Here is a 25,013-nt window from a genome sequence, read left to right as displayed (position 1 = left end):
ATAAAAGCATTGGGATGATAAAAATGTAATCAAACCAACAACATAGATTTCTTTCCCAGTCCCAGTTTTGTCAGCTGGTGTTTAAAAGGAGTCAAAGATTGCTAATATTTTTTTTTCCTGTGCAGATCTGAAAACCATGAGTGAACGCCTCAAGAATAGGTACTACGTGTCTAAGAAATTATTCATGGCAGACTTACAGCGAGTCTTTACCAATTGCAAAGAGTACAACCCCCCTGAGAGTGAATACTACAAATGTGCCAATATCCTGGAGAAATTCTTCTTCAGTAAAATTAAGGAAGCTGGATTAATTGACAAGTGATTTTTTTCCCCTCTGCTTCTTAGAAACTCATCAAGCAGTGTGCCTAAAGCAAGGTGGTTTAGTTTTTTACAAAGAATTGGACATGACGTATTGAAGAAACTTGTAAATGTAATAATTAGCACTTTTGAAAAACAAAAAACCTCCTTTTAGCTTTTCAGATATGTATTTAAATTGAAGTCATAGGACATTTTTTTTTATGGAATAGATTTTAATCTATTTACTACTATTAAGGTAAATTTTCTATGGCATGTCCATTAGCTGACTATTTCATGATAGATGATTAGGGGTTTCCTCAAAACCTGTGTGTGAGGAAATTGCACATAGTAGCAAAATTTGGGGAAATCCATAAAATTTTCAGACCATGAATGAATGTTTCCATTTTTTTCTAATGGAATGTGAGAGTTTATTTTTATTTTATTCTGAAGGACTTTAAGGAAGCGATACATGATTTTAAAAAAGCCTGTAAGAGGTGAAATATGTGATGTTTGAAGTCTCTTTATAGACTTTTTATATATATTTTTTAAAACACTCATCTAGATGAGGTGCTTTGAGCAGTTCTGAAAAATGCAGTTCCAGGAAAGCAACTGCTTTGGTTCCTAAGGAAGAAATTCTAAATAATGCAAACTTTTTAAATAAGCATCTAGGTTTTTGATAATTCTGTCTACTTACAATAAACTTGTTAGTACATAACCACTATTTTAATAATTATTTTCTCTACACAAATGTGTAATATCATATTTGACTTTGCTTATGCAGGCCATAAGTTCCAAAAGAAAATTTCCCTGCCCACAAAGGCATAAACTTGAAAACACATGAGATTGAATCAACATGCTTTAATAGGAAAAGATGTGTGGTCTATATATGTATCAATCTGGTGAATCCTCATTCTAATAAAGGTTCTTTTTCTTTTCTGTGATACACACAGCCACACTGATAATATGTAAATGAACATTTTCCTTTTTTTCTCTCCAGATTATGTTTATTGTCTGAGGTAAATTAAATTCCCACCAGGGTTTGCTGTCAGTATTTTAACACCCACATTAGTATATGGGTCCAGGGTCATAACCCCCTAAAATCCATCATGCAACCTTATTAATCTGTCTTGGGATTCCAGTTTAGTGCTTGGATTTATTTCCTGATTACACTACATAGAAAAGTGAGATATCTGCCATCCCAACTCTGGGAAAACCAACTAATATACAACCATGTAAATGAAGGCCATCTTGATGGTCTCAACACTAATTTTTATGATGCAAATTTATAAACTGATTTTTGTAAAGGACAAAGTTTTAAAAGTGTATTTAACTTGATGTTTTCTATCAGCATAAATAAAATGATCATGAATAGTCATTAAAAACAGTTGCCAGTGATAATCTGCATGAAGGAAAAAGAACCCTGCAAATGGCTATTGAGTAGGAAGTATTGTTTTTGATATGTAAGAGATATTCAGAATGCTCACACTGAAAATGCCTCAACTTTTTAAAGTATAAGAAACCACCATGAGTGGTGTCTAGATTTCTAATGAAGAATCATGATACAGTTTGGATTAAGTATCTTGGACTGGTTTTAAACAGTGCTTTGTACCGGATCTGCCGAAGCATCTGTCCAGCTGGTATCCTGTGAAAGTTTGTTATTTTCTGAGTAGACATTCTTATAGAGTATTGTCTTTAAAATCAGATTGTCTCTTCTATATTGAAAGCATTTTTATGTTTTCTAATTTAAAAATTAATATTTTCTTATAGATATTGTGCAATAAAGCTGAAGTAGAATGTGTGGTTTTTGCAAATGCTTTAACAGCTGATAAAATTTTACATTTGTAAAATTAATATATTGTACTGGTACAAAATAGTTTTAAATTATATTTTAAAAAGCTTCCAATCTTGTGGTGTGTTTTATTCATTCAGTAGGCTGAGGTTAACAGAACAAATTGTGATCTGGTTGATGACCATCAATTGAATCCTTAAACCTTAGATCTTAAGCATTCTGTTGCATTTGGGGGAGGTTTCATAAAAAATCCATAGCTCATCAGTAAGAGATTTTCAGGAGAGACACTTAACTCTGTCTTTTGAGTTATCCACTGCATCTTACCCACTCACCCGCTAAACAATAACAAAAAAGATCCATTGAAAGAAGAGTGTTGTTGGTTTAGAAATTAAAAGATTTTTGTTTTTATGCTTTGCATCTGTGAAATATATAAATGATGAGAGAAAAATACAGCCGATTTTTAAACATCTCCCATATGAGCTTCTAATGTGACTCAAAATGATGTCTGTAGGAAAGAATACTATATCCTTTTGGGGTTTGAGAGGACCCAACCAAGAGAACCCCTCTTCCCTACTGAAATCTAAACCAATTTGAGAAGTTTAAAAAAAAAAAAAAAAGGCATATGATGGCCAAAGTATTACCTTTAATACTAGTAAAATGGATATTGGAGAATGTGGCTTCCTTTTATCTGTGGAAAATGAGCTTTCTAAGGCTGAAACCCAGAATGTGATTGAACAGCTGCTCTGTACCACTGTTCTGTACCCCAGAATGTATTGACAAGCTGCTCCGTCCCCCACTAATGGGGCAGGGACTTTCCCATTAAGCTTAGTGCAGGCCAAGAGCAGTGGTGCTCTCTCAAGGCAGGCCAACCCCGAAGAGGCCCAGGTGACAGCGGGGCATATCAACCTATGTCCATAATAACCTATGGTAAGTATGTTCTTACTTAACTCCTTAATTAGGCAAGTCCTTCCCAGGGGAAGAATGAATGAGGAGACAGAAGGAAGCCAGGAGATGACATATGTCCTCTTTCAAGGAAGAAAACTTCTGTAATGGAGAATAAGTCTACTTCAATCAATAATTAAAAATCGGTCATATTTATTAGAAGCAAATGGTGAGAGGGAGACTTTGAGGTTTCCATTTTACCCGGACAAACAATTTATATTTTCAGAAACTGAGAAGTAGAAACAAGATCAGACTGAGGTACTGTGGACCAGTTAATTATCTGTCACCCCTTTAAGCTAATATTCTTTAGACTAACCCTCAGTGTTTATTTAAAAGGATTCTAAGTGCTGCACAAGGAAGGATAACTGGTGGCAGCTCTTGTTAGAGCTATTCCTGCTCTGTCTCTTAACTAGCATTCTCCTCTTAGCAAAATGAAAATGCCAAAGAAAAGCAATCATTTATTCTGGAATATCAAAGGTCATAAATGGTTGCAAGTTCTTACTTAAGAGGTAGTAATTAGGTTGACATTTTTTTCATCTGTTGAAATATATGTTTAAAATTCTTGACCATTCAGACATTTTTTCCTGGCAGAAGAAAGGTATCTGTGTAAGGGGTAGTGGAGGGTGGACAGGGAAGGTGGTGGCAGGGACTGAAATCAATGGCTCTGAGTCTTAAAGCTCCTGGTATTAAAGTGGTATTTACTTTCTTCTTTGGGTGTATCAGTGCTATCAGTATAAGTGATGATGAAGATTGGCAGGATGAAAACAATGTTACTAATGTCTCAGGTAAAGAGCTGAAAATGAATTTAAAGAGACAAAAAGAGCAAATGAAAGATTTCCAGGTATACTCTGGAGGAAGAGCTTCAACAAAGTAAAAAAAAGATGCATAAGGAAGTGAGAAAACAACCATAAGCATTATGAAAGTTCCTCTTTAATGTATTTATGTATATTTATGTATTTATATATAAATACATAAATTTATATATATAAATAAATATACAAATATATAATGTATTTATATATTGATTTATTTATGGGAACATCTTTACTTGTGCAAAAAGGAAGCTAACAATGACAAAGCTAGAGATTTTCTTTGGGTTTATTAAAAAGCAGTATTTCAACAGAGCAGAGAAAAATTAAAAGTCAAGCTTCCTGCCCCTTCTTCTTATTGGGAAGTCCGACAACTTTCACAGGATCAGGAGTTGAAAAAGATGAGAAATGATACGTGTAATTTGTGTGTGTGTATTTATATACATGTATATACATTTATATACAGTCATGTACCACTTAACGATGGGGATACCTTCTGAGATGCAATGTTAGGTGATTTTGTTGGTGTGTGAGCATTCTAGAGTGTACTTACACAGTCCTGAAGCTCCATAGTATGGCCTATGGCTCTTAGGCTAGAAAACTGTATAGCATTTTACTGTACTGAATACTGTAGGCAACTGTAACACAATGGTAAGTATTTGTGTATCTAAACATAGAAAAGGTGCAGTAAAAATATGGTATTATAATCTTATGGGACCACCATAGTATATACAGGCTATTGTCCAAAGATCTTCATTTGACATGACTCTGGGTATGTGTATGAAATTTTATGAGCTGAACCAAGGGTTACCAGTCTCAGTTTATCTAGGTTTGAAGTTCTTTAAAGAAATCCTGGAGAACTTGGAGGCTAAGGACCTTCTGAAAATAATGCACGTTTACATGTGTGCACTTTCTGCATATCAGTTCACTTGGTCCTTGGACCCTCCTGAAGTTCATTGGTGAACCCCAGTTTAAGGATCTTTGCTCTCACTAGCCTGGGCAACGTAGTGAGACCGTATCTCTACCAAAAATACAAACAAAAAACATTTAGCCGGGTGTGGTGGTGCACAGTGGTGGTCCCAGCTACTTGGGAAGTTGAGGGGTGGGAGGATTACCTTAGCCTAGGAGGTCAAGGCTATGTGAGCCTTGATTGTGCCACTGCACTCCAGCTTGGGTAACAGCAAGACTGTCTCCAAAAAAGAAAAAAAAAAAAAAAAAAAAATCTTTGCTCCGTCAACCTCCCATCTTCTGCTGTTAACAGATGGACATCTAGTTTCTACTTAAAAACATCTGTGAATGGGAAATTTGCCTTTTTATGCAATAGTACTGCCCATCAGTGGGACAGGCAAAGCTTTATGAGAAAGCCCATAGGTTGGGTTGAAGTCAGCTGTTTATGATCAAGCTCTAATTCAAGTTTCCCACGAAGTACTATTAAGTTAGTGTGCCAGCACTGTTTCTATCCCTCAACACACCCAAGCATACTTGTACAGTTGTAGCTATGGGCACAGCTCAAGATCCTGTCTACATTTTTAGGCTGGGCACAGTGGCTCACGCCTGTAATCCCAGCACTTTGGGATGCCGAGGCAGGTGGCTCACCTGAGGTCGGGAGATTGAGACCAGCCTGACCAACATGATGAAACCCTGTCTCTACTGAAAATACAAAATTAGTCAGGCATGGTGGCGCATGCCTGTAATCCCAGCTACTTGGGAGGCTGAGGCAGGAGAATCACTTGAAACTGGGAGGTGGAGGTTGCAGTGAGCCGAGATTGCATCATTGCACTCCAGCCTGGGCAACAAGAGCGAAACACCATCTCAAAAGGAAAAACATTTTTAAAAATTGAGGTATAGTTAACATACAAGAAAATGCACCGGTCAGGCCAGGTGTGGTGGGTCATGCCTATAATCCCAGAACTTTGGGAGGCCGAGGCAGGAGGATCGCTTGAGCCCAGGAGTTTGAGACCAGCCTGGCCAAACATTGTGAGACCCTGTCTCTATTAAAAAGCATAGGTCTTAGGTGCTAAGTTTGATGACTTTTGGCAATTGTCTACACCAGTATAATCACGACACTAAAGACGGGACATTCTTATCACCTAAGAAAAGTTCCCTCGTGCTCCTTTCAGGTCAATTCTCCTTCCCTGTCTCCAGAAAACCACTTCTGATTTTTGTCACCATAGATTCGTTTTGTGTGTTACTTGATTTCATATAAATGGGGTCACAGTTTGCACTTCCTGGGGTCTGGCTCATCTACATTGTAATATGTATCAGAAGTTCATTCCTTTTTATTGCTGAAGAGTATACTATTGTAATAGTACACAATTTGTTTATCTTCTCAAGTTTAGTGGACATTTGGGTAGTTTCTATGTTTGGGTCTTACAATAAGGATGCTATAAACATTTTCTTTGTAGGTCTTTTTGTAAACATATGCTTTCATTTCTCTTACGTGAATACCAAATAGTGAAATTGTTAGGTCAAGAAGTAGACGTGGGCTTAATTTTATAGGAAGTTCCCCCTACCCTTGTATTAACCTGTGAGGCATTTTTTATTCCAGTTCCAATATTTACTGTTACCTATTCCTTCTAAGTTTTACATTTATAAATTACGAATTTGTCAATTATATAATGTTTTCTCATATTCATGTTATTGAAAAAAATATTGAACAGGATGAGGGAGAGGATGAAACTTTCCATTATGATGCTGGATACCAATTTGCAAGATACTAAAGATCAAAATCACTTGAGTGAGTATGTGAACTCTCCTAACAATCCTGATCCAGGCTACATTTCCCACCTTTTCTATAATACCAAGCTGGAATAAATTTTAATTACTCTCTGTTTTACTTATTACATGTATCTTCTTGCACAAATGCTACTTCCCAACACCCTTTATGATGAAACACCATATTTATTATCTTGAGTCTATTCTCATTAGACATGTTTTTTTTTTTTTTTTTGAGACAGAGTCTTGCTCTGTTGCCCAGACTGGAGTGCAGTGGCGCGATCTCGGCTCCCTGCAAGCCCCACTTCCCGGGTCCACGCCATTCTCCTGCCTCAGCCTCCCGAGTATAGACACATGCTTTTCTGCTCAAAGCTGTAGTGAGGATGTGTTTAATGTATGTGAAGATGGTCTCAAGTGAATGTAAAACACTATATAAAAATTTTAAGTTAACACTATAAATTTAAAAAAGGCTTTTTACCTAAACCAGTATTGAAGTATTGTTAATATGACTATTGTTTTATTTGTACTGGTACTAAGTAGGTTTGAATGAGCAGATAGAATTTAGTGCAGATAGTCAATCTGTGGATGCTGCATAGATTCCTATAACCAAGTAATTTCCTCAGGAATCTACCACTTATCGAGCACTTAGTAAGTGTTAAGCACTCTTCTAAGCATTTTATATGTACTAACTCATTGAATCCTTACAAAATTCAATGAAAATACTGAGATACAGAGAGGGAATTTTCCCAAAAAAGGCAAATGCAGGGATTCTGGATCCAGAGTCAGTGTTCTTCAGTGCTATGCAATGCCACAGCTACATTTAAAGAATGATGGTCCTAGTTTGTTGCAGCATGAAGTATCTGGATATTAAGGCTACCAACCATAGTTCCTATTCCTTCACATTTCCCTGCAAATTCCTATTCCACATTTATTAAGCATCTCCTATGTTTAAAATGATAAAGATTTTATGCTAAGATTCTATTACTGGAAAAGAAAAGTCAATTGGAGAAGAAATGTCACATCAGTGAATTAAGAGACGAGAGATTAATTTCAGGTCAGGGTGAGAGTTGATGATATGTTGTGGGATCAGGTTGGATACAGTCATGAAACACCCTGCTAAGGAGCCTGGCCTTCTGGGCTAGGGGCCTAGGCCCAAGGGCCTAGAACAATGGCCCAAGAGGGCTACTGAAACTTGGAGTGTGTGTAGTTACAAAATGATCAAAGTAGCAATTATATTTTCATGGAGAGGTCAGACATTGAATAGTAATTACAGGTATCTAGAGTGCTACAATGAAAGGTAGAGCCTGCAGTGGTGGGACTAAGGGTGGCTTCAACAAAAATACAAATTAAATAAAAATCATACTTTTTAAGCAAATGTAGCTTTAGTATACTTTTCCAGGGTACTCCCCTGGTTCCTTGTCTCAATATCTTCTCCATTAAAAAAATCACCACCCTAGGTCCCTGTTTATAGGGAAATTCTGGAGCTTTTACTAGTATAGTGCTGTGAAATTATAAAAAGGAAGGCAAAATCTGGTAAGCAGGAACTTAGAGAAAGCTTCTGAGAGGAAGTGGCTTTTTAAGCTGAAACATTAGAATAGGCATTGACTAAGGCAAAATTTGGAAGAAGGCAGGCAGAGACAATACAGGCTAAGATCTCCAAAGAACTGAGAGAATTCAACATGACAAGAGTTGTAGAAGCAGAGGGGTGTAGTGTGAGATGGTGCAGGGCCATAACAGGCCATATTAAGAATAATGGATTTTATTTTAAGAGAAATAGGAAATGGATTTTATTTTAAGAGAAACAGCTGTTAAGCATAATCACATTTTGTGATTTTAAAAAAATCATCTAGGAAATGGGATTGGAGACTTTCGCTTACACAATATCAAAGACTAAGATAACTTAAAAACTTTGACCCCTGAAAACACCTGGAAATGCTGGGTAAAATGCAATATATTTGAGGACATAGCTGAGCTTACAAGAAAGAAAAGGCAATCTCCAAGTGACACAACCAACAGGAAACTTAGGGGTTCAACACATATACTGATTCCTTGGTCACTCTGGGAAAGCTGCTATCTCTAATTAAAGGGCTTAGATTTTATTATGTATGTAGGCTGAATGAAACAGACTGTCAACACCCCTCCATCTCTCCCCCTACACATAAAGCTAGAATCTATTAAAGGTCTGCATATATTAGTGAATGCATGGACTAAAAGAGTTTTCTAAGGATATGAAGCCCCTGGACTTTAGCTCAGGCAAGTTTACATTTCCTACAGTCTGGGAATCTCGAAACAAATTCTCGAACAAAATATAAAATAAAAATTGCTTCTTTAGCACGTGATACCTCCAGGGCTCCTGGTAAAAGCAAACACAAAATCGGTCTACAGAGATGTTTCTACAACCTAGTCCACAGATTTTTTTCAGAAGGAAAAATAAGTTCCATGAAGGATAAGCTCACAATAAAAAATTAGAAAATATGTGAGCAAATAATCAAAAGTCAGCAGATACAACAAATATCAGAATTAGAGTGCTTATAATTGCTAAAAATAGAGAACAAAACATTAAGTGACAGGTTACATAGGCTATGATATAACCAAGGATAGAATGAGTGAACTGGAAGATAGAACTGACGAAATGATACAGAAAGAATGTAGCTAAAGAGATGGAAAATATGAAAAAGGAGTTAAGAGACACAGGTTATGAACAATGTGAATTCCATCAGGGCAGAATATTGGTTTTGGTCACTGAGGCATCCCAAGGGCCTAGAACAAGGTCTAGCACAGTTGTTCCTGAATATTATTAGTTAAATCAAAGCCCAACAATTATGAGATATTGCATAAGGAGAGAATGGGAAAAAGGCAATATTCAACAAGCCAATAATTTTTCATAATAAAAAGCATGAATATTTATAAGCATAGTGAATCCCAAGCAGGATAAATTATTGACTTCCACTTCTGCCTATAAAGTCCTCTACTATGGGACTTGTTCAGCCACTACAAGCAAAAAAGATGGAAAATATTAATCAACTGTTTTCAGAAATTGTACAATAGCTAGTATAAGATTATGATTCCAGAGAGAAGGAAAATAAGCAGTGAGCCCCATGTTCTTCCTATATTTCTTCCCAACATAGTTTCAGAATTGTGGGACAAGGAGTGAGAATCCAGAGTCCAGTAATATCACTGAGTTGAAGAGACAGACTGAAGTTTGGAGAGGCCGCAAATGTAGAATTTGCTAGCAGAGTAATAGGAAAGAGCTATGCAGAGAAAGAGCTCCAGAATTCTGTCTCCTGATTGTTGACTGAATACTAATCCATGCATGTGTAGGATGAAACTTCATGTAACTATGGAAAGAACTACAGGGTAAAGAACAATTACAGGGAGTTGTGAGCCAAACAACACGCAAAAGTAATACTTTGAACAGACTTGGGCAACCAGCAGCCAGAATGGATAGACCTTGTTGAATAAATGGGACATTCAGTGAAAACCCCAGATGCTTCACATCTTTGTACTGGGGGTAAATGAGCATAGAGTAAAAGCTCCCAAAGATCTGCCCCAAAAAACTTAAAAGCAAGCCTAATAAAGATCAAGCTGATCTCTAACAAACTTAATTGCCTGACAAAGTTAACTCTTTAAAAGAATACAAGAAGATATAGCTTACACAAATGTAAAATTCCCAGTGTACAGTATCCAATTTAAAAAGTTACAAGATATACAAGGCAGGAAAGTATAATAAACGACTAAAAGAAAAATAGGCCAATAAAAGTTGATCCAGAAATGACAGAGATAATGGAATCGGCAGATAGGGGTGTTAAAATAGTTATTCTGAACATTATAAATATGCTCTGAATATAAAACATGAATACAATAAAGAGACAAATAAAAGATATATATAAAATAAAGAACCAAATGGAATTTCTAGAGGTAAAAAAAAAAAAATACAATATCATGACAGAAAAAATACACTGGATAGGATTAATAGACGATTTAACAAAGCAGAAGAAACTATCCAAAATGAAGCCCAGAGGGAAGAAAAGACTAAAACTGACAAGAGAAATCAGAAAATACTTTAGACTAAATGACAACATATAAAAATTTGTAAGGTGCAGCTAATAGAGTGCTTAAAGGAAAACTCACAGCATTAAAAATACATTAAAATAAGAGAAGTCTTAATTCATAGTACCTTAAGAAGTTAGGAAAGGGCAAATTAAATCCAAGGTAGAAGGAAGAATGTCAAAGAGTAGGAATCAATGAAATAGAGAATGAATAAAAAAGAGATAAATCACTGAAACTAAAAACTGGTTCTCTGAAAGTCATAAACTTCTATTTAGACTGATCAAGAAGAAAGCACAAATAATCCCTTTTCCTGTTTGGAAAAAAAAGCACAGCTTGCTGCCAGCACTCGTTTAATTCTACATAAATATGCTCTTTGAGGCTGAAGCAAATCTGACTGATTTTCAATGTGAAAATAAAATATAAAAACTTTTCTGGGAGTTATTTCTAACAGAACTAACATCGGAATTGTCTGAATCATCAGAATCATCTATTTCGGAAAAACTGGGTTCATCAAATGAATCTTCGACCAACAACTGTTCAAGAATGATATTAACATCACACGTAGGATTGCTACATTTTCTAGGATTTGACATTTTCAGGTTTTGAGAATTACTATATTTTCTAAATGGAAATATAGTACTACTATAATAGAATGCTATAAATAGAATATCTTTTGTTTCCAAAGTCAATATACTAGAGTGATGGAAAAATAATAAGAGCGAGATTATTTTGTGGCAAAGTTATATTTGGGTAAACGCTGCAGCTGCAAGTGCTGCCAGTGAATATTCTTGGGGCAAACGGGAAAAAGGTTATCAATATCAGGAATGAAAGAGAGGAGGATAATTACAGCTCTTACATGCAAGACAAAAAGTACAAGGGAATATTATGAATAACATGTCTAACAATTTGATAACTTAGATGAACAAAGTCCTTGTATAACACAAATAGCAAAACTGCCTAAAGAAACAGAAAACCTAAACATTTCTACATCAACTTTAAAAATGAATTCATAATTTAAAATGTTTCTAAAAACAAAAGTCCTAGCACAAATAGTCTCATTAATGTGTCAAACATTCAAGAAAGTATCAATCTACACACTCTTTCAGAAAACAGAGGAGGTGGAAAGACTTGTGAACCCCTTTTATGAGGCTGGTATTATTACTCTGATAACCAAAGCTAGAAAAAATTTAAAAAACCACAAGAAAATTATAGACCAATAACTCTCACAAACGTAGATGTGAAGATCTTTAACAAAATATTAACAAATAAAATTCAGCAATATACAAAAATGATGTTATGACCGAGTGATGGATTTATCCCATTAACTCAAGGTTGCTTTAACATGGGAAATCCATTGATTTAACTCACCATATTAAGAGAATAAAGGAGAAAAAAATGTCATCTCAATAACGTAGCTGACAAAGTTCAACAGTCACTCAAGATTAAAAAAAGAAAAAAGGAAAAAAACCTCCCAGCAAAGAAAGAATACAAGGAAATGTCTTCAGTCTGAGAAAGGTTATTAGTGATCACTTACAGCTAATATCACAGTAATGCCCTAGGACCAAATGCTTCCTCCCAAAGTCAAGAAAAAGGCAAAGATAACTGCTCTTCTCACCCCTATTCAACATTATGGAGGAAGTTCTAGTCAGTGCAGTAAAGCAAGAAGACATGCAAAATAGAAAGAAGTAAATTGTCTTTACGTGTAGGCTTTAATTAAGATCATGTACAAAAAAAATCCTAATGGAACTGCAAAACATGGTAGTAGAACTAGTGAATGAATTTAGCAAGGTCTAGATATGAAAATCAATTGTATTCCATAAACTAGCAGCAAAATAATGGAAAATTAAAAATAATACATTTATAATAAGTCAAGAATATGAAATGCTAAGGGACAAACTAACAAAATATGAAGAAAAATTAGAATGACTAGACTTCTCAACAACAAAATCAAGCCTGTAAGAAAATTAGTAACTCTTAACCTATACCTCAGGAATGAGGGCAAAATTGAATTCATTTTAAGGAAAACACAGAATTTGACCATTATCAAAATGACATAAAGAAAAAGCAGAGTAGTTTCTTAGTTCATTTGTGTTGCTATAAAGGGATACCCGAAGCTGGATAATTTATAAAGAAAAAATGTTTATTTGGCTTACAATTCTGGTGGCTGGAAGATTGGGCATGAGGTGAAAGCCTCAGGCTGCTTCCACTCATGGTAGAAGGCAAAGGGGAGCTGGCATGTGCAGAGATCACATGGCAAGAAAGGAAGCAAGAGAAAAGGGGCACCAGGCTCTTTTAAACAACCAGCTGTCTTGGTAACTAAATGAGTGAGAGCTTACTTATCCCCTCCTCCCAGTGAGGGCATTCATTCATTCATGAGGAACCTGTTCCCATGACCCAAACACCTGCTATTAGATCCCCCAGCAACACTGGGGATCAGATTTCAACATGGGATTTGGAGAAACCAAATTGTAGCAGATATAAAGCAAAAAAAATTCAATAACAGAAAATTATAGCAGTTATCACAATACATGTACATTTACAATTCCCAAGGGAGAAAAATTAAACAGATTCAAGAAGAATTAGAGAACGTGTAAGACTTATAATTATTAAAAAACTAGTACAAAATTTCCCCATGAAAACATAGAAAGATAAGGTGGTTTTGGTGTCAAGTTCACCAAACCCTCAACAGGTACAATTTGTTCCCACAGAGTAAAAAGAGAAAACATTGCTAGTATAGCCTTGATACCAAAAATACAAGGTGTATACAAGAAATTATATAGGCAAATTTTACTGATGATCATAGATACAAAAAATCCTAAACAAAATGTTGGCCAGGCGCAGTGGCTCACGCCTGTAATCCCGGCACTTTGTGAGGCCAAGGCAGGCGAACCACTTGATGTTAGGAGTTTGAGACCAGCCTGGCCAACATGGTGAAACCCCGACTCTACTAATAATACAAAAATTAGCTGGGCATGGTGGGCGCACACCTGTAATCCCAGCTACTTGGGAGGCTGAGACAGGAGACTCGCTGGAACCCAGGAGGTGGAGGTTGCAGTGAGCCAAGATTGTACCACTGCACTCCAGCTTGGCTGACAGAGCGAGACTCCGTCTCAAAAACAAAAAAAAAAGTTAGCAAACAAATCCTACCTATGTATTAAAAAAATTATGACTTAGAAGAAAACAGAAGAAAAAATAGACAAATTGGATTCAATCAAATTTCAGAACTATTGTACATCAAAGGACACTATCAACAGAGTAAAAAGGCAACCAACAGAATGGGGGAGGACATTTGGAAATCACATATCTAATAAGGGACTAATAACTAATATATATAAAGACTAAAACACAACAACAAAAAACAACCTGTTGGATTTGAATAGACATTTCTTCAAAGATATACAAACTTAAATGTTCATTGATGGATAAAGAAAATATGTATACATACAATGAGATATTACTCAACCTTAAAAAGGAATAAAATTTTGAAACATGCTATAACATGGATGAACCTTGAGGTTACTATGCTAAGTAAGCCAGATACAAAGGACAAATATCCTATGATTCCATTTCTGTGAGGTACCTGGAACAGTCAAATTCATAGAGATAGAAAGTAAAAGTAGTGGTTACCAGAGGTTGGGAGAAAGGGTAGAAGGGAGAGTGATTGTTCAATGGGTATAGAGTTTTAGTTTGGGAAGAAGAAAAAGTTCTGGAAAAGGGTAGTGATGGTTGCGCAATCATGTGAATGTACTTAATGCTACTGAACTTTACAAATAAAATGATCAAAATGGCCAGGCGTGGTGGCTCATGCCTGTAATCCTAGCACTTTGGGAGGCTAAGATGGGAGGATTGCTTGAGGCCAGGAGTTTAAGACTGGCCTAGGAAACACAGCCAGTCCCCATCTCTACCAAAAAAAAAAAAAAAAATTAGCCAGGTGCAGTGGTGCACGCTTGTAGTCCTAGGTTAAGGGGATCCTTTGAACCCAGGAGTTTGAGGCTACAGTGAGTTATGATTGGCCACTGCACTGCAGCCTAGGTGACAGAGTGAGAATAAAAAAATAAAAATAAAATTTAAAAAGATCAAATGATAAATTCTATGTATATTTACCACCCCTACCAACACACAAAAAAATTGTGACTATACAATATACCCAGCATAAAGCTAAACAAATAAAGCAATGGAAACAAGCCCATTCTATGACAAAGCTAGGAATATTCAGCAATGGGGAAAGAAGACATTAGTCAATGAATTGTGCTGGGACAACTGGTTATCCTCATGGGAAAAAATAAAATTAGATCCCTAGTCCTCAAAATAAATGCCATATGGTTTAAAGACCTTAAAGTGAAAAACAAAAATGTACAAATTTTAGATAAAATCTTAAGGAAGAAGGTGGTAGACAATACTAATATTTAAAACTCCTAAATATCAAAGGGAATTATAAGCAAGGTATAAAAAAGGGCAGAGATTGGGGAAAGATACTTAGAATACACGTCAACAGAAAAAAAGGAATAGTGTGTAGACTATATAAAAAATCCATAGTTTTACATTCTATTAGAAAAGCAGGCAAAAGATATAATAATTCATAAAGGAAGAAATGAGAATAATAAACACTTGAATTCTCATAAATAATTAAATCAATCAGATACAAGTTCATAGTAATTAAAACAAAGACAGAAATAATTTCATACTTCCTGGCTTGGCTAATTTTAATGTCTAATAAAACTAAGTGATCGATAGTGTGTGATGCTACTGGAACTTAGAAATTGCTGTTAGGAGAGTGATATACTCCTTATAACAGAATTGGTGGAACCACTGTAGGAAGCAATTTCCTAACTCATACTAAAGTTAAAGTTCAATATACTCTACAACCAAGCAACTCCACTTCTAGGTATTAACTTTATAGAAAGTTAAGCACTTTAAGTGTACAAAGATGCAGAATATTCACTGCAGCACTGATTTGTAAATAATAAAGTGGAAATGAATTGTGTCTCAAAAGAAGGTAAGTCTGATTTATATAATAAACTGTACAATGATGAAAATAATCTACATCTGCCAACATGGATAAATCTCAAACAATGCTGAGTTAAAAGTCAGTTGTAAAACGATGTGTGCAATATTCATATAAAAGGTTAAGATATAAAACAATACTTAAAAGCCTATGAACAAATATGACAGCAAGACTATAGGAACACTAAAAATACAAACAATTCAACACTGATTTTAGGATAATGATTGACTTTGGGGATGAAGGGAAGGTAAGGATCAAAGCTAGATCAGAGTGTCAGAGCAGAATGATCTTTAAGGCAAAAGTAAAGTACTCAATGGTCTAGAGCAGGAGTTGGCAAACTTTTTTGGTAAAGACCAGAAAGTAAATATTTTAGGATTGTAGGCCAAGAGGCAAACTCAAGAATATAATGTACTTTACTGGGGTTCAAAGTTAGTGCTTCTATCATTAAAATTGATTTCAAATGTTTGCTGTTTTTTTTTTCAACTATTTAAAAATGTAAAAACTATTCTTAGCTTAAAGACCATCCAGAAGCAGGTGGTGTGCTAGATTTGGCCCATAGTCCAACTGTACTTTCTGTGATGATGGAAATGTTCAATATTTCCTCAATTGTTTAATATGGTAACCACTAGCCACATGTGGCTACTGATCACTTGAAAGGTGGTTACACGGGCTGAGAAACTGTTTTTTTTTGAGATGGAGTCTCACTCTGTCACCCAGGGTGGAGTGCAGTGGCACGATCTCGGCTCACTGCAAGCTCCGCCTCCCGGGTTCACGCCATTCTCCTGCCTCAGCCTCCTGAGTAGCTGGGACTACAGGCGCCTGGCTAATTTTTGGTATTTTTAGTAGAGACGGGGTTTCACCGTATTAGCCAGGATGGTCTCAATCTCCTGACCTCTCGTGATCCGCCCGCCTTGGCCTCCCAAAGTGCTGGGATTACAGGTGTTAGTAGTTTCTCGTGCCTGGCCGAGAAACTGACTTTTTAATGGTCTGTAGTCTTAGTTTAAGATAGCTACTCTAGTGTTTCCATGAAATTAAAGAATAAGTACAAAGGCAGTAGTAAGAAAAAAAACTGAAAAATTAAGAGACTGTGATGGGAAACTAGAGTGTATGAATCAGTGATGTGGTGGATAGAAAAATTTGTGGTGATAAAAAGGATTTCGGCTCTGACTGACATAGAATACAGAAAGATAGGGAGATAACAGCCAAGAAAATCTGAGATATCAGGATTAGAACAGTCCCCCAATACAATTATAATTTGTTAATCATGAGCGGGGAGATTACACAGAGATAAGTTGGGAGAGAGAAGTGTTAGGTTGAAAGTATTAAGGGGAAGCTGAGAGTTTCATAGCAATGACTACCGAAAATACTAAGGATTAACTCACCTAGAACACACACCCCGCCAAAAAAGAGAATACCAAGGGAAGGGGAGAGGAAATGTCCAAGGATGAGAATAGTGAAGAAAGAGAGATACTCTATTTTTGATAGTTAAAGAACAGAAGGAAAGCAATCATTATCTTATACAAACTTTATTGCTCTTTAAAAATGAATAACCTACAAAGTTCTAAAATTTAAAGAGGTATATACAAGTATAGACATCAAACTTTCTAAACTGAACTAATTCCCTTTCATTGGTTGATCAAAAATATGCAAAAACCCTAAATATTCACACATTTAATCTTTGAGATTTCTGACTAAATAAGGAGCTACCCTGAAAGTACGTGACATTTGTAATTTTACGGAGACATCACTCTGAACATACAATTAGAGCTTGGGGTTCACAATTAGTCACTTATCTTGTCCCTGAGCCTAAAAAAGAATCAATTTCTCTAGTCATTTTCCCATACATATTTTATCTGAAAAATTAAATACAACAGTGGTATAAGGAATTCATAAACAACTTAGGGTGTACCCTACTGTAAATGTCAAATATTTATTTTACTCGAATACTACACAGAGTTTCAAAAGATCCACAATAATTTATTTTACTCAAATATTGTACTAAAGAGTTTCAAAAGATCCTCTTAGAAAATCATTCACTTTAGTATCCCCTACTTAAGGGAAAAATAGAGATGCCAGAAGCTTATAATTAAAATATCTTAATTTGAGTAATCATTATTCATTTCTACAATGTTTGTATAAGATACATTTCGGGCTGGGCGCAGTGGCTCAGTAATCCCAGCACTTTGGGAGGCTGAGGCGGGCAGATCACCTGAGGATGACAGTTCGAGACCAACCTGACCAACATGGAGAAACCCTGTCTCTACTAAAAATACAAAATTAGTCGGGCGTAGTGGCACATGCCCGTAGTCCCAGCTACTCGGGAGTCTGAGGCAGGAGAATTGCTTGAACCTAGGAGGCAGAGGTTGCGGTGAGCTGAGATCACGCCATTGCACTCCAGCCTGGGCAACAAGAATGAAACTCCGCCTCCAAAAAAAAAAAAAAGATATATTTTGACTTAAAAAATTAAGAGGTTTAGGCAGCATAAGAAATCGATATGATGATAATGTTTAAGCTCAGTTATTTATATTCAAAAGAAAAAATAAATTAAATTTATTAAAGTTTTAATACAAAGCATCCCATTTGAAGTATAGTTCTGAAGAAATGTTTATGAGCTAGGGTCCTGTCAAGAGAATATTCTATGGCAATGGCTCACTCCGTTTGTGTACTCTTACAGATCCTCTCCTGAAGCAACCGAAAGAGGTGTAGATTGAATTTAAACAATATCCAACAAAACCTTCATTGTATTTGTTTCATACTTTTTTTAGAACGTCTCAAATCCTTTTTCTGCTTGAAAATTGGAGAATTCAAAAAACACAAATCTGTAAAAGGGTCCCCTCTTCTCAGTTTCCTGTAAGAGTAAAAAGAGATCTCAGGCATAATGTAAGCATCCCAATATTAACTTACTCTTCCCTACCAAGTTATGGTAAAACACACCAATTTTAAATGTTCTCACTTCAGTTTTTTTAACTCAAATGTTTATATTTCAGAAAAAACTCATTCTTGAATAAAGCTCCATAACCTTATTCCCCCGACATGTATCATTAAAAATAAGTTCCCACAAACCAAATACTTACGAAACGAGGGTGGGCTCCTTATAGTTCACGCTGGCTGTGCACCTACGTTTAGGCAGAGCCACTGCTGGGCTTGCTTTATTCTTTTTTGGAGAAAGAGAAAGTCTTCTGATTTTCACAACAGGATACAAGGAGACATTGGTGATATCCTTCAGGCTAAGATGAGGTGACTGGTGAGTTTCAGGTGGTGTACCTACAAAACAATTTTTACTGAATATGATTAAAAAAAAAAACCCACACGAGAACTAAAATTGTACTCAATTTTATATAGCTTAACTGTACACAAAATCCAGCATTTAATAATAGAATTTTTTTTTAGATGGGCTCTCACTGTGTTGCCCAGGCTGAAGTGCAGTGGTGTGATCTCAGCTCACTGCAACCTCCGCCTCCTGGTCTCAAGCAATCCTCCTGCTTCAGTCTTCCAAGTAGCTGGGACTACAGGTATGCACCACCACGCCCAGCCAATAATACATTTTTTTTTTAGCTTTTTCATCATTTTTTTCTCTTCCTTTCAAACCAGACAGTGTTGAAATATTAATTATAACAGAATACTTTACTAAAACTTAAAATTCTTCTAGGATAGCTTGGGCATAATAACTTAGTTTAACCATGGAATTTCATTTTAGTCATACCTTGCTATTTGGAATCAAGTCCTCTCTCTTTCAATACCAAGGTTTATTATCAAGTCTCTTCCTATAGTCTCATAAAGCCACTAAAACTCCTTCTATTAAATAAATGAGAATTCTAAATAACAACCTCTGTGTAAACCAGGAGAAAAGCTAGCATGTTAAAAAGTTACTCAGTGTTTTTCCCATCATAAACATCCAAGTTATTATACTTTGGAGCTACATCTATATTGGGAGGCAAATGTCCAACACATAGTAAAGACACTGCAAAACAATCTCCTCAAATAGCTTTAAAAAGCAAACTGTATCCCCAAAAAAGTAAAAACTATAACTGTGAAATGATTGTATACTAAGAGCCATATGCTCCAGTGTTATCTGGGTTTTATAGTCTGTCCTTTTTGTTGCCACATAAATATACTGTACTGTATTAATTATTCCAACTTTCAGTTTGAGAAATATGTCTTATGGAACAATATCAGATCAGTTGCTATATTCTGCAAAAATGCTTCTCAAACTTTAATGTGTATATGAATCCACAGAGGACTTTTTAATGGCCAGGCACGGTGGCTCACGCCTGTAATCCCAGCACTTAGGGAGGCCGAGGTGGGCAGATCACCTGAGGTTGGGAGTTGGAGGCCAGCCTAACCAACATGGAGAAAGCCTGTCTCTACTAAAAATATAAAATTAGCTGGGCATGGTGGCACATGCCTGTAATCCCAGCTACTTGGGAGTCTGAGGGAGGAGAATCGCTTGAACCTGGGAGGCGGAGGTTGGGATGAGCTGAGATCGTGCCACTGCACTGTAGCCTGGGCAACAAGAGTGAAACTCTGTTTCAAAAAAACAAAGATGCAGATTCTGACTCCAGGGTATGGGGTATGACCTGAGATTCTGCATTTCTTAGAAGATGTCTAGGGATCAAACTCTGAGTAATACCATTTTCGAGTATATTTTTTTCTTTTAAAAATGTATTTTTTACGGATTTTATGTATTTTTATGAATACAGGCTCACAAACCTGTAATCCCAGCACTTTGTAAGGCCAAGGCAGGAGGACTGCTTCAGCTCAGGAATTTGAGACCACCCTGGCAACACAGTGAGACCTCATCTTTACAAAAAGTTAAAAAAAAAAAAAAAAAAAATTAGCCAGGTGTGATGGCGCATGCCTGTAGTCCCAAGTACTGGGGAGACTGAGGTGGAAGAATCACTTGAACCTGGGAGGTTGAGACTGCAGTGAGCCATGAGAGTGCCACTGCCCTCCAGCCTAGGTGATAGAGCAAGACCCTGTCTCAATTAAAAAGTGAACAAAAAAAAAAAATCCCAACTTCTTCTGGACATTTTAAAATGTACACAAAGATGGCAATAACAGTATAATAAACTCTGAATTACCCAGGTTCAATAATTATCAACACTTTGACAATCTTGTTTGATTTATTCTAATATAATCATAGCATTTTTTTTTTTTTTTTTTTGAGACCGAGTTTCGCTCTTGTTGCCCAGGCTGGAGTGCAATAGCATGGTCTCGGCTCACTGCAACCTCTGTTTCCTGGGTACAAGCGATTCTCCTGCCTCAGCCTCCCGAGTAGCTGGGATTACAGGCGCATACCACCACACCTGGCTCATTTTTTTGTATTTTTAGTAGAGATGGGGTTTCACCATGTTGGCCAGGCTGGTCTTGGACTCCTGACCTTAGGTGATCTGCCCGCCTCAGCCTCCCAAAGTGCTGGGATTACAGGCATGAGCCAACCCGCCCGGCCTACAGCATATTTTTAAAAAAGACACTTGCCTGCTACCACTGACTAACTGGCCGATTTAGAAAGTTGGTTTGGTTTTTAAGGTTTTAATCTCCTTACAAACAAAATAAGCATCATAACACCTATACTTCACAGAATTGTTCTGAGGATCAAATAAAATGATGTGACAATATTTTGAAAATGATACAACTTGACTATAAATGTTAGTTTTACTTGTATTAACTAAAATTGCCAAATGAGAATCTTTGTGGACAGGTGTAGGTTGTATTATGAACATTTGAACTATGCCTACTTTTGATCTAATAAAATATTTTCTGAGCCAGTTTTTAGAGATGTCGTACAAAAGAATACTAAGCCTATCAATTGAGGAAATCTTCACTAACTAGATTATTTTAAATAATGGTTCCTGTCAAATTTAATATAAAACAAGGCCATTAAAATAACAAGTCACTGGATTCAAATTTGATTTCACTTTCAAGGGGATACTTCAGGTAAGTGTATAAAAGCTACTTCAATTCAGCCTAACTCTACAAAAAAGTCCCTCTGTCCCCTTGGGAGTCCTCATTTACTGAAAATAAAAATTCTGTCTCCATAACAAGCAATCTCTGAATTAGGTCAGAGCAATACAACTGTGATTTCCACACCCAGCCCCCCACTGTTTAATCAGACCATAACTTCCACCAAAGAGAGACAGATGGTAAGTCTCCAACCTCCACCAGAGAAACAGATGGTAAGTATAGTATATAAGCATCAGGAGTGATCATTTATCACAAACATTAAAAACACAGGTAAACAAGTAGATCACTTACTGGTAGGAGTTTTTGTTGGCTTAGAACCCTCCGTCTCTTTTTCATCTGTGTATTTCAGTGCTCTTTTAGCTAGAGGCCTGGTGACTGGTCTTCTATCTGAATCACTGGTGGGATTCTGAATGTACTTGCAAGTGGGCAAATAGAGGTCATCGGAATCATCTCCTGAACCACTTGATTCACAGAGGGTCACTTCAGACTCGTTGTTTTCTTCTCTATTAGAGTCATTGCTCATTTTTTGTCGGAAAGGAGTAAGATGAACACCCTCTTCCAAATTAAAATTGTAAGCGTCATTGGAACTGGCAGATTTGTGCATTTTTTTTTTGGAAACAGTTTTTTTATTTTCGCTTTTATTCTCTTTATATTTTGACATACATTTTGATTTTCTCCTGTTAGCTTTTCTTTTCTCTTCTCTTTTTCTTTCTTGTGTATCTCTTTGCTTACTTTTAGTTTGTTCAGATTTAGATTCTAAAATGTCTTTTGTTTTAGTAAATGTTCCTGGCTGAATCAGCTTTGGCGATAAGTTAACTTGGTCCTTGCTCCACTGATGAGCATTGTGTTGTACATTTTCAGGTATGTGCATGTTTACTAGTGGGTCTAAAAATCCAACTCTTTCGAATTCAAAAGACTTCCCTGCCAAATGACTGGTGTCAAAATCATCCAAGCTATCAAACTGACATATACTGTTACAATGTTTCTTTAAACTGCTACGGACAGATACAGTTCTAGGTAAGACATTTTCAGTGGACTTAGCTTCACCTGAATCAAAATCAACTCCCAGTGTGTCTTGAGGAACAGCAGGTATCTGATCTGAGAATTTAAAAAATAAATGAGAAAAATAGTTTTACTTTGTGGAAATTTGAATTTCAAGAACTTTAGAATTCAAAGTAAAAAACTGAATGACCAAAAAGTCATTCTGTAGTTTTCCTACATTATAAAATCTGTAAATAAAAATCTGGGAACTTAAATATTACCATCTATTTACTTGTCAATGATCAACTGATGGCTTATATCTGACATGTGAAAGAATCTTGTACAGGTTCAGTATCCCTAATCTGAAAATCTGAAATCCAAAACTTTTTTAGTGCAGTCATGATGCTCCAAGGAAATGCTAACTGGAGGGTTTTGGATTTCAGATTTTCAAATTAGGGATGATGAACTGATATAATGTAAATATTCCAAAATTTAAAAAATAAATCCAAAACACTTCTGGTCCCAAGCATTTTGAATAAGGGACACTCAATCTTTATAATCTTTAAAAACATTATAGGCCAGGCACGGTGGCTCACGCCTGTAATCCCAGCATTTTGCGAGGCCGAGGTGGGCGGATCACGAGGTCAGGAGATCGAGACCATCCTGGCTAACACAGTGAAATCCCGTCTCTACTAAAAAAAAAAATACAAAAAATTTGCTGGGCATGGTGGCGGGTGCCTGTAGTCCCAACTACTCGGGAGGCTGAGGCAGGAGAATAGCGTGAACCCAGGAGGCAGAGCTTGCAGTGAGCCAAGATCGCACCACTGCTCTCCAAACCTGGGCGACAGAGCGAGACTCCGTCAACAAAAAAAAAAAAAAAAAAAAAAAAAAAAAAAAAAAAAAAATTATAACAGTCTTTTATGTGCTCTTGGTTTAAAGAAAATGAATAGTCTATATGTATCATTGAGTACAGATTCAGAGAAGTAGAATCGCATATTCCAAAGTGGGACAAACGAGAAAGTGGGAGCTAAATTGTTCTTTGAAAATAAATAAGATTTGAATAACTAGAAAGCTTCTCAGGTAAGAAATATAACCTGTATTTTAAGGAAAAGTGGGGCTATGTCTGGTTTTGCTTATTCAAATACTATCCCTTCTTCGACGCTTAGTTCAAGTGGAGGAGACTGACATTTGAGAACACGGACATATCAATTTAAAAGTAGTAAGAAAGGGATGGCTTTGGAGTTCAACTTTGATTTTAAATACTAGCTGTTAACATCTAGACTTCTTCATGTGAGATATTTTACCTTCTTGAGTTCCTATAAAACGGGACTAACTGTACTTATATTCCTAGGTTGTTGTGAGGGTAGGTGAGATTATGCACGTAAAATGCCTAACACAGAGCTTGACACGTAGTAGCAATCAGTAAATTGCTGCCATAGTTATAGCCAAAGTTTCAGATTACAGATTTGACACAATAAATATATTTTAACACTCTATTACTCTGTGTAAAATATTTTAACACTCTATTACTCTGTGTAAAATAAACAGATTTGCTTTGAGCAGAATAACAGATGAACAAATTTAAAAAGTTAAAAAAAATAATTAGATAAATTTAATTGTATTATTTGTTCTCAAAGACCTTATCTTACCCTTAATAATATTTTTAGATTTTCACTTGAATTACCTTCTATTTGAAATGATTCTCCTTGTCCTGGAAGTTCAGTTTCTTCAAGAGGAATTTGCCTTAGAAAATACCAATGAAAAACAGAAATTTAACAATTATGTAATAAAAACAAATTCAGCATTTTCCTAAATTATAGTTTTTCTTTCCTTTAGTACCATTTCATAATTCGATTTCAAATCAATACATCTATTCTGTATCAAAGGAAACCAAAGGACACTTATGCTGATTACAGGGAGATTGATTTGTTATAACTGACATTCAATTCCCACTTGAAGAACCAACCTATCAAGTTGGATAGTTCCACCTGAAAACACGTTATATAACTCAATTTCATTTAACTAAGGAAACAGCCCATGAGAATTCACTTGTAAAATGTTTTTTAAAAAATGTAGTTTGATCACTCAACTCTTTAGGAGCCTGCTTTATCATTAGCAGAGCTGTGATCTGTTGGTAATATATGCTTTTATGGTGCTTAACTATTGAACTCTTCTGAAGTTAACATTGCTCATTTTCTTTAAAAATGTTGTTCTTTGGTTCATGAAACATGAAGTGTTCTTTATACTCTAACACTATTACTGGCAGTTTCATTCTAATTGTAATTTTATTCTTTATTCTCTGTAGAGAATTTTCCACTCTAGACATTAAACAGATTTAGGTAATGGCTGTGGTAACTAATAACTACTTTAGAAATCTTCTACAAACTTGATTACCTTATCTTACCTTTTGCCCACAACATAAGTTTGTCAGATCTTAAAGTACAACAGTTTAAAAACTACTAAT

The 25,013-nt window shown here is 36.0% G+C and overlaps 2 protein-coding genes across 7 annotated transcripts in view; one reads left to right on the top strand and one right to left on the bottom strand.

Annotated features, from left to right (window-relative positions):
- The window catches only part of KAT2B (lysine acetyltransferase 2B), a 115,844-nt gene extending 113,647 nt beyond the window's left edge, over positions 1 to 2,197 (top strand). The window contains exon 18 of the mRNA XM_054479931.2: positions 126 to 2,197. Within this exon, the coding sequence (XP_054335906.1) occupies positions 126 to 319 (194 nt within the window). The 3' untranslated portion in view covers positions 320 to 2,197. The remainder of the gene's footprint in view (positions 1 to 125) is intronic.
- Positions 2,198 to 8,741: 6,544 nt separating this feature from the next.
- The window catches only part of SGO1 (shugoshin 1), a 28,407-nt gene continuing 12,135 nt past the window's right edge, over positions 8,742 to 25,013 (bottom strand). For 5 of the 6 annotated variants that reach the window (XM_063662116.1, XM_054483037.2, XM_054483038.2 and 2 more), the window contains exons 5-8: positions 24,234 to 24,292; positions 21,860 to 22,666; positions 18,679 to 18,868; positions 11,357 to 18,452 (exon numbers count right to left, since the gene is read on the bottom strand). In XM_063662116.1, the coding sequence (XP_063518186.1) occupies positions 18,341 to 18,452; positions 18,679 to 18,868; positions 21,860 to 22,666; positions 24,234 to 24,292 (1,168 nt within the window). In that variant the 3' untranslated portion in view covers positions 11,357 to 18,340. Of the gene's footprint in view, positions 8,903 to 11,356; positions 18,453 to 18,678; positions 18,869 to 21,859; positions 22,667 to 24,233; positions 24,293 to 25,013 lie in introns of those variants that run through there. The other variant, XM_063662117.1, reaches the window with a different exon arrangement.

The sequence above is a fragment of the Pongo pygmaeus genome, chromosome 2 (assembly GCF_028885625.2).
Source record: "Pongo pygmaeus isolate AG05252 chromosome 2, NHGRI_mPonPyg2-v2.0_pri, whole genome shotgun sequence".
Lineage (NCBI taxonomy): Eukaryota > Metazoa > Chordata > Mammalia > Primates > Hominidae > Pongo > Pongo pygmaeus.
The sequence above is the reverse complement of the archived record's forward strand: the minus strand, read 5'-3'. Positions and strand labels throughout refer to the sequence as shown.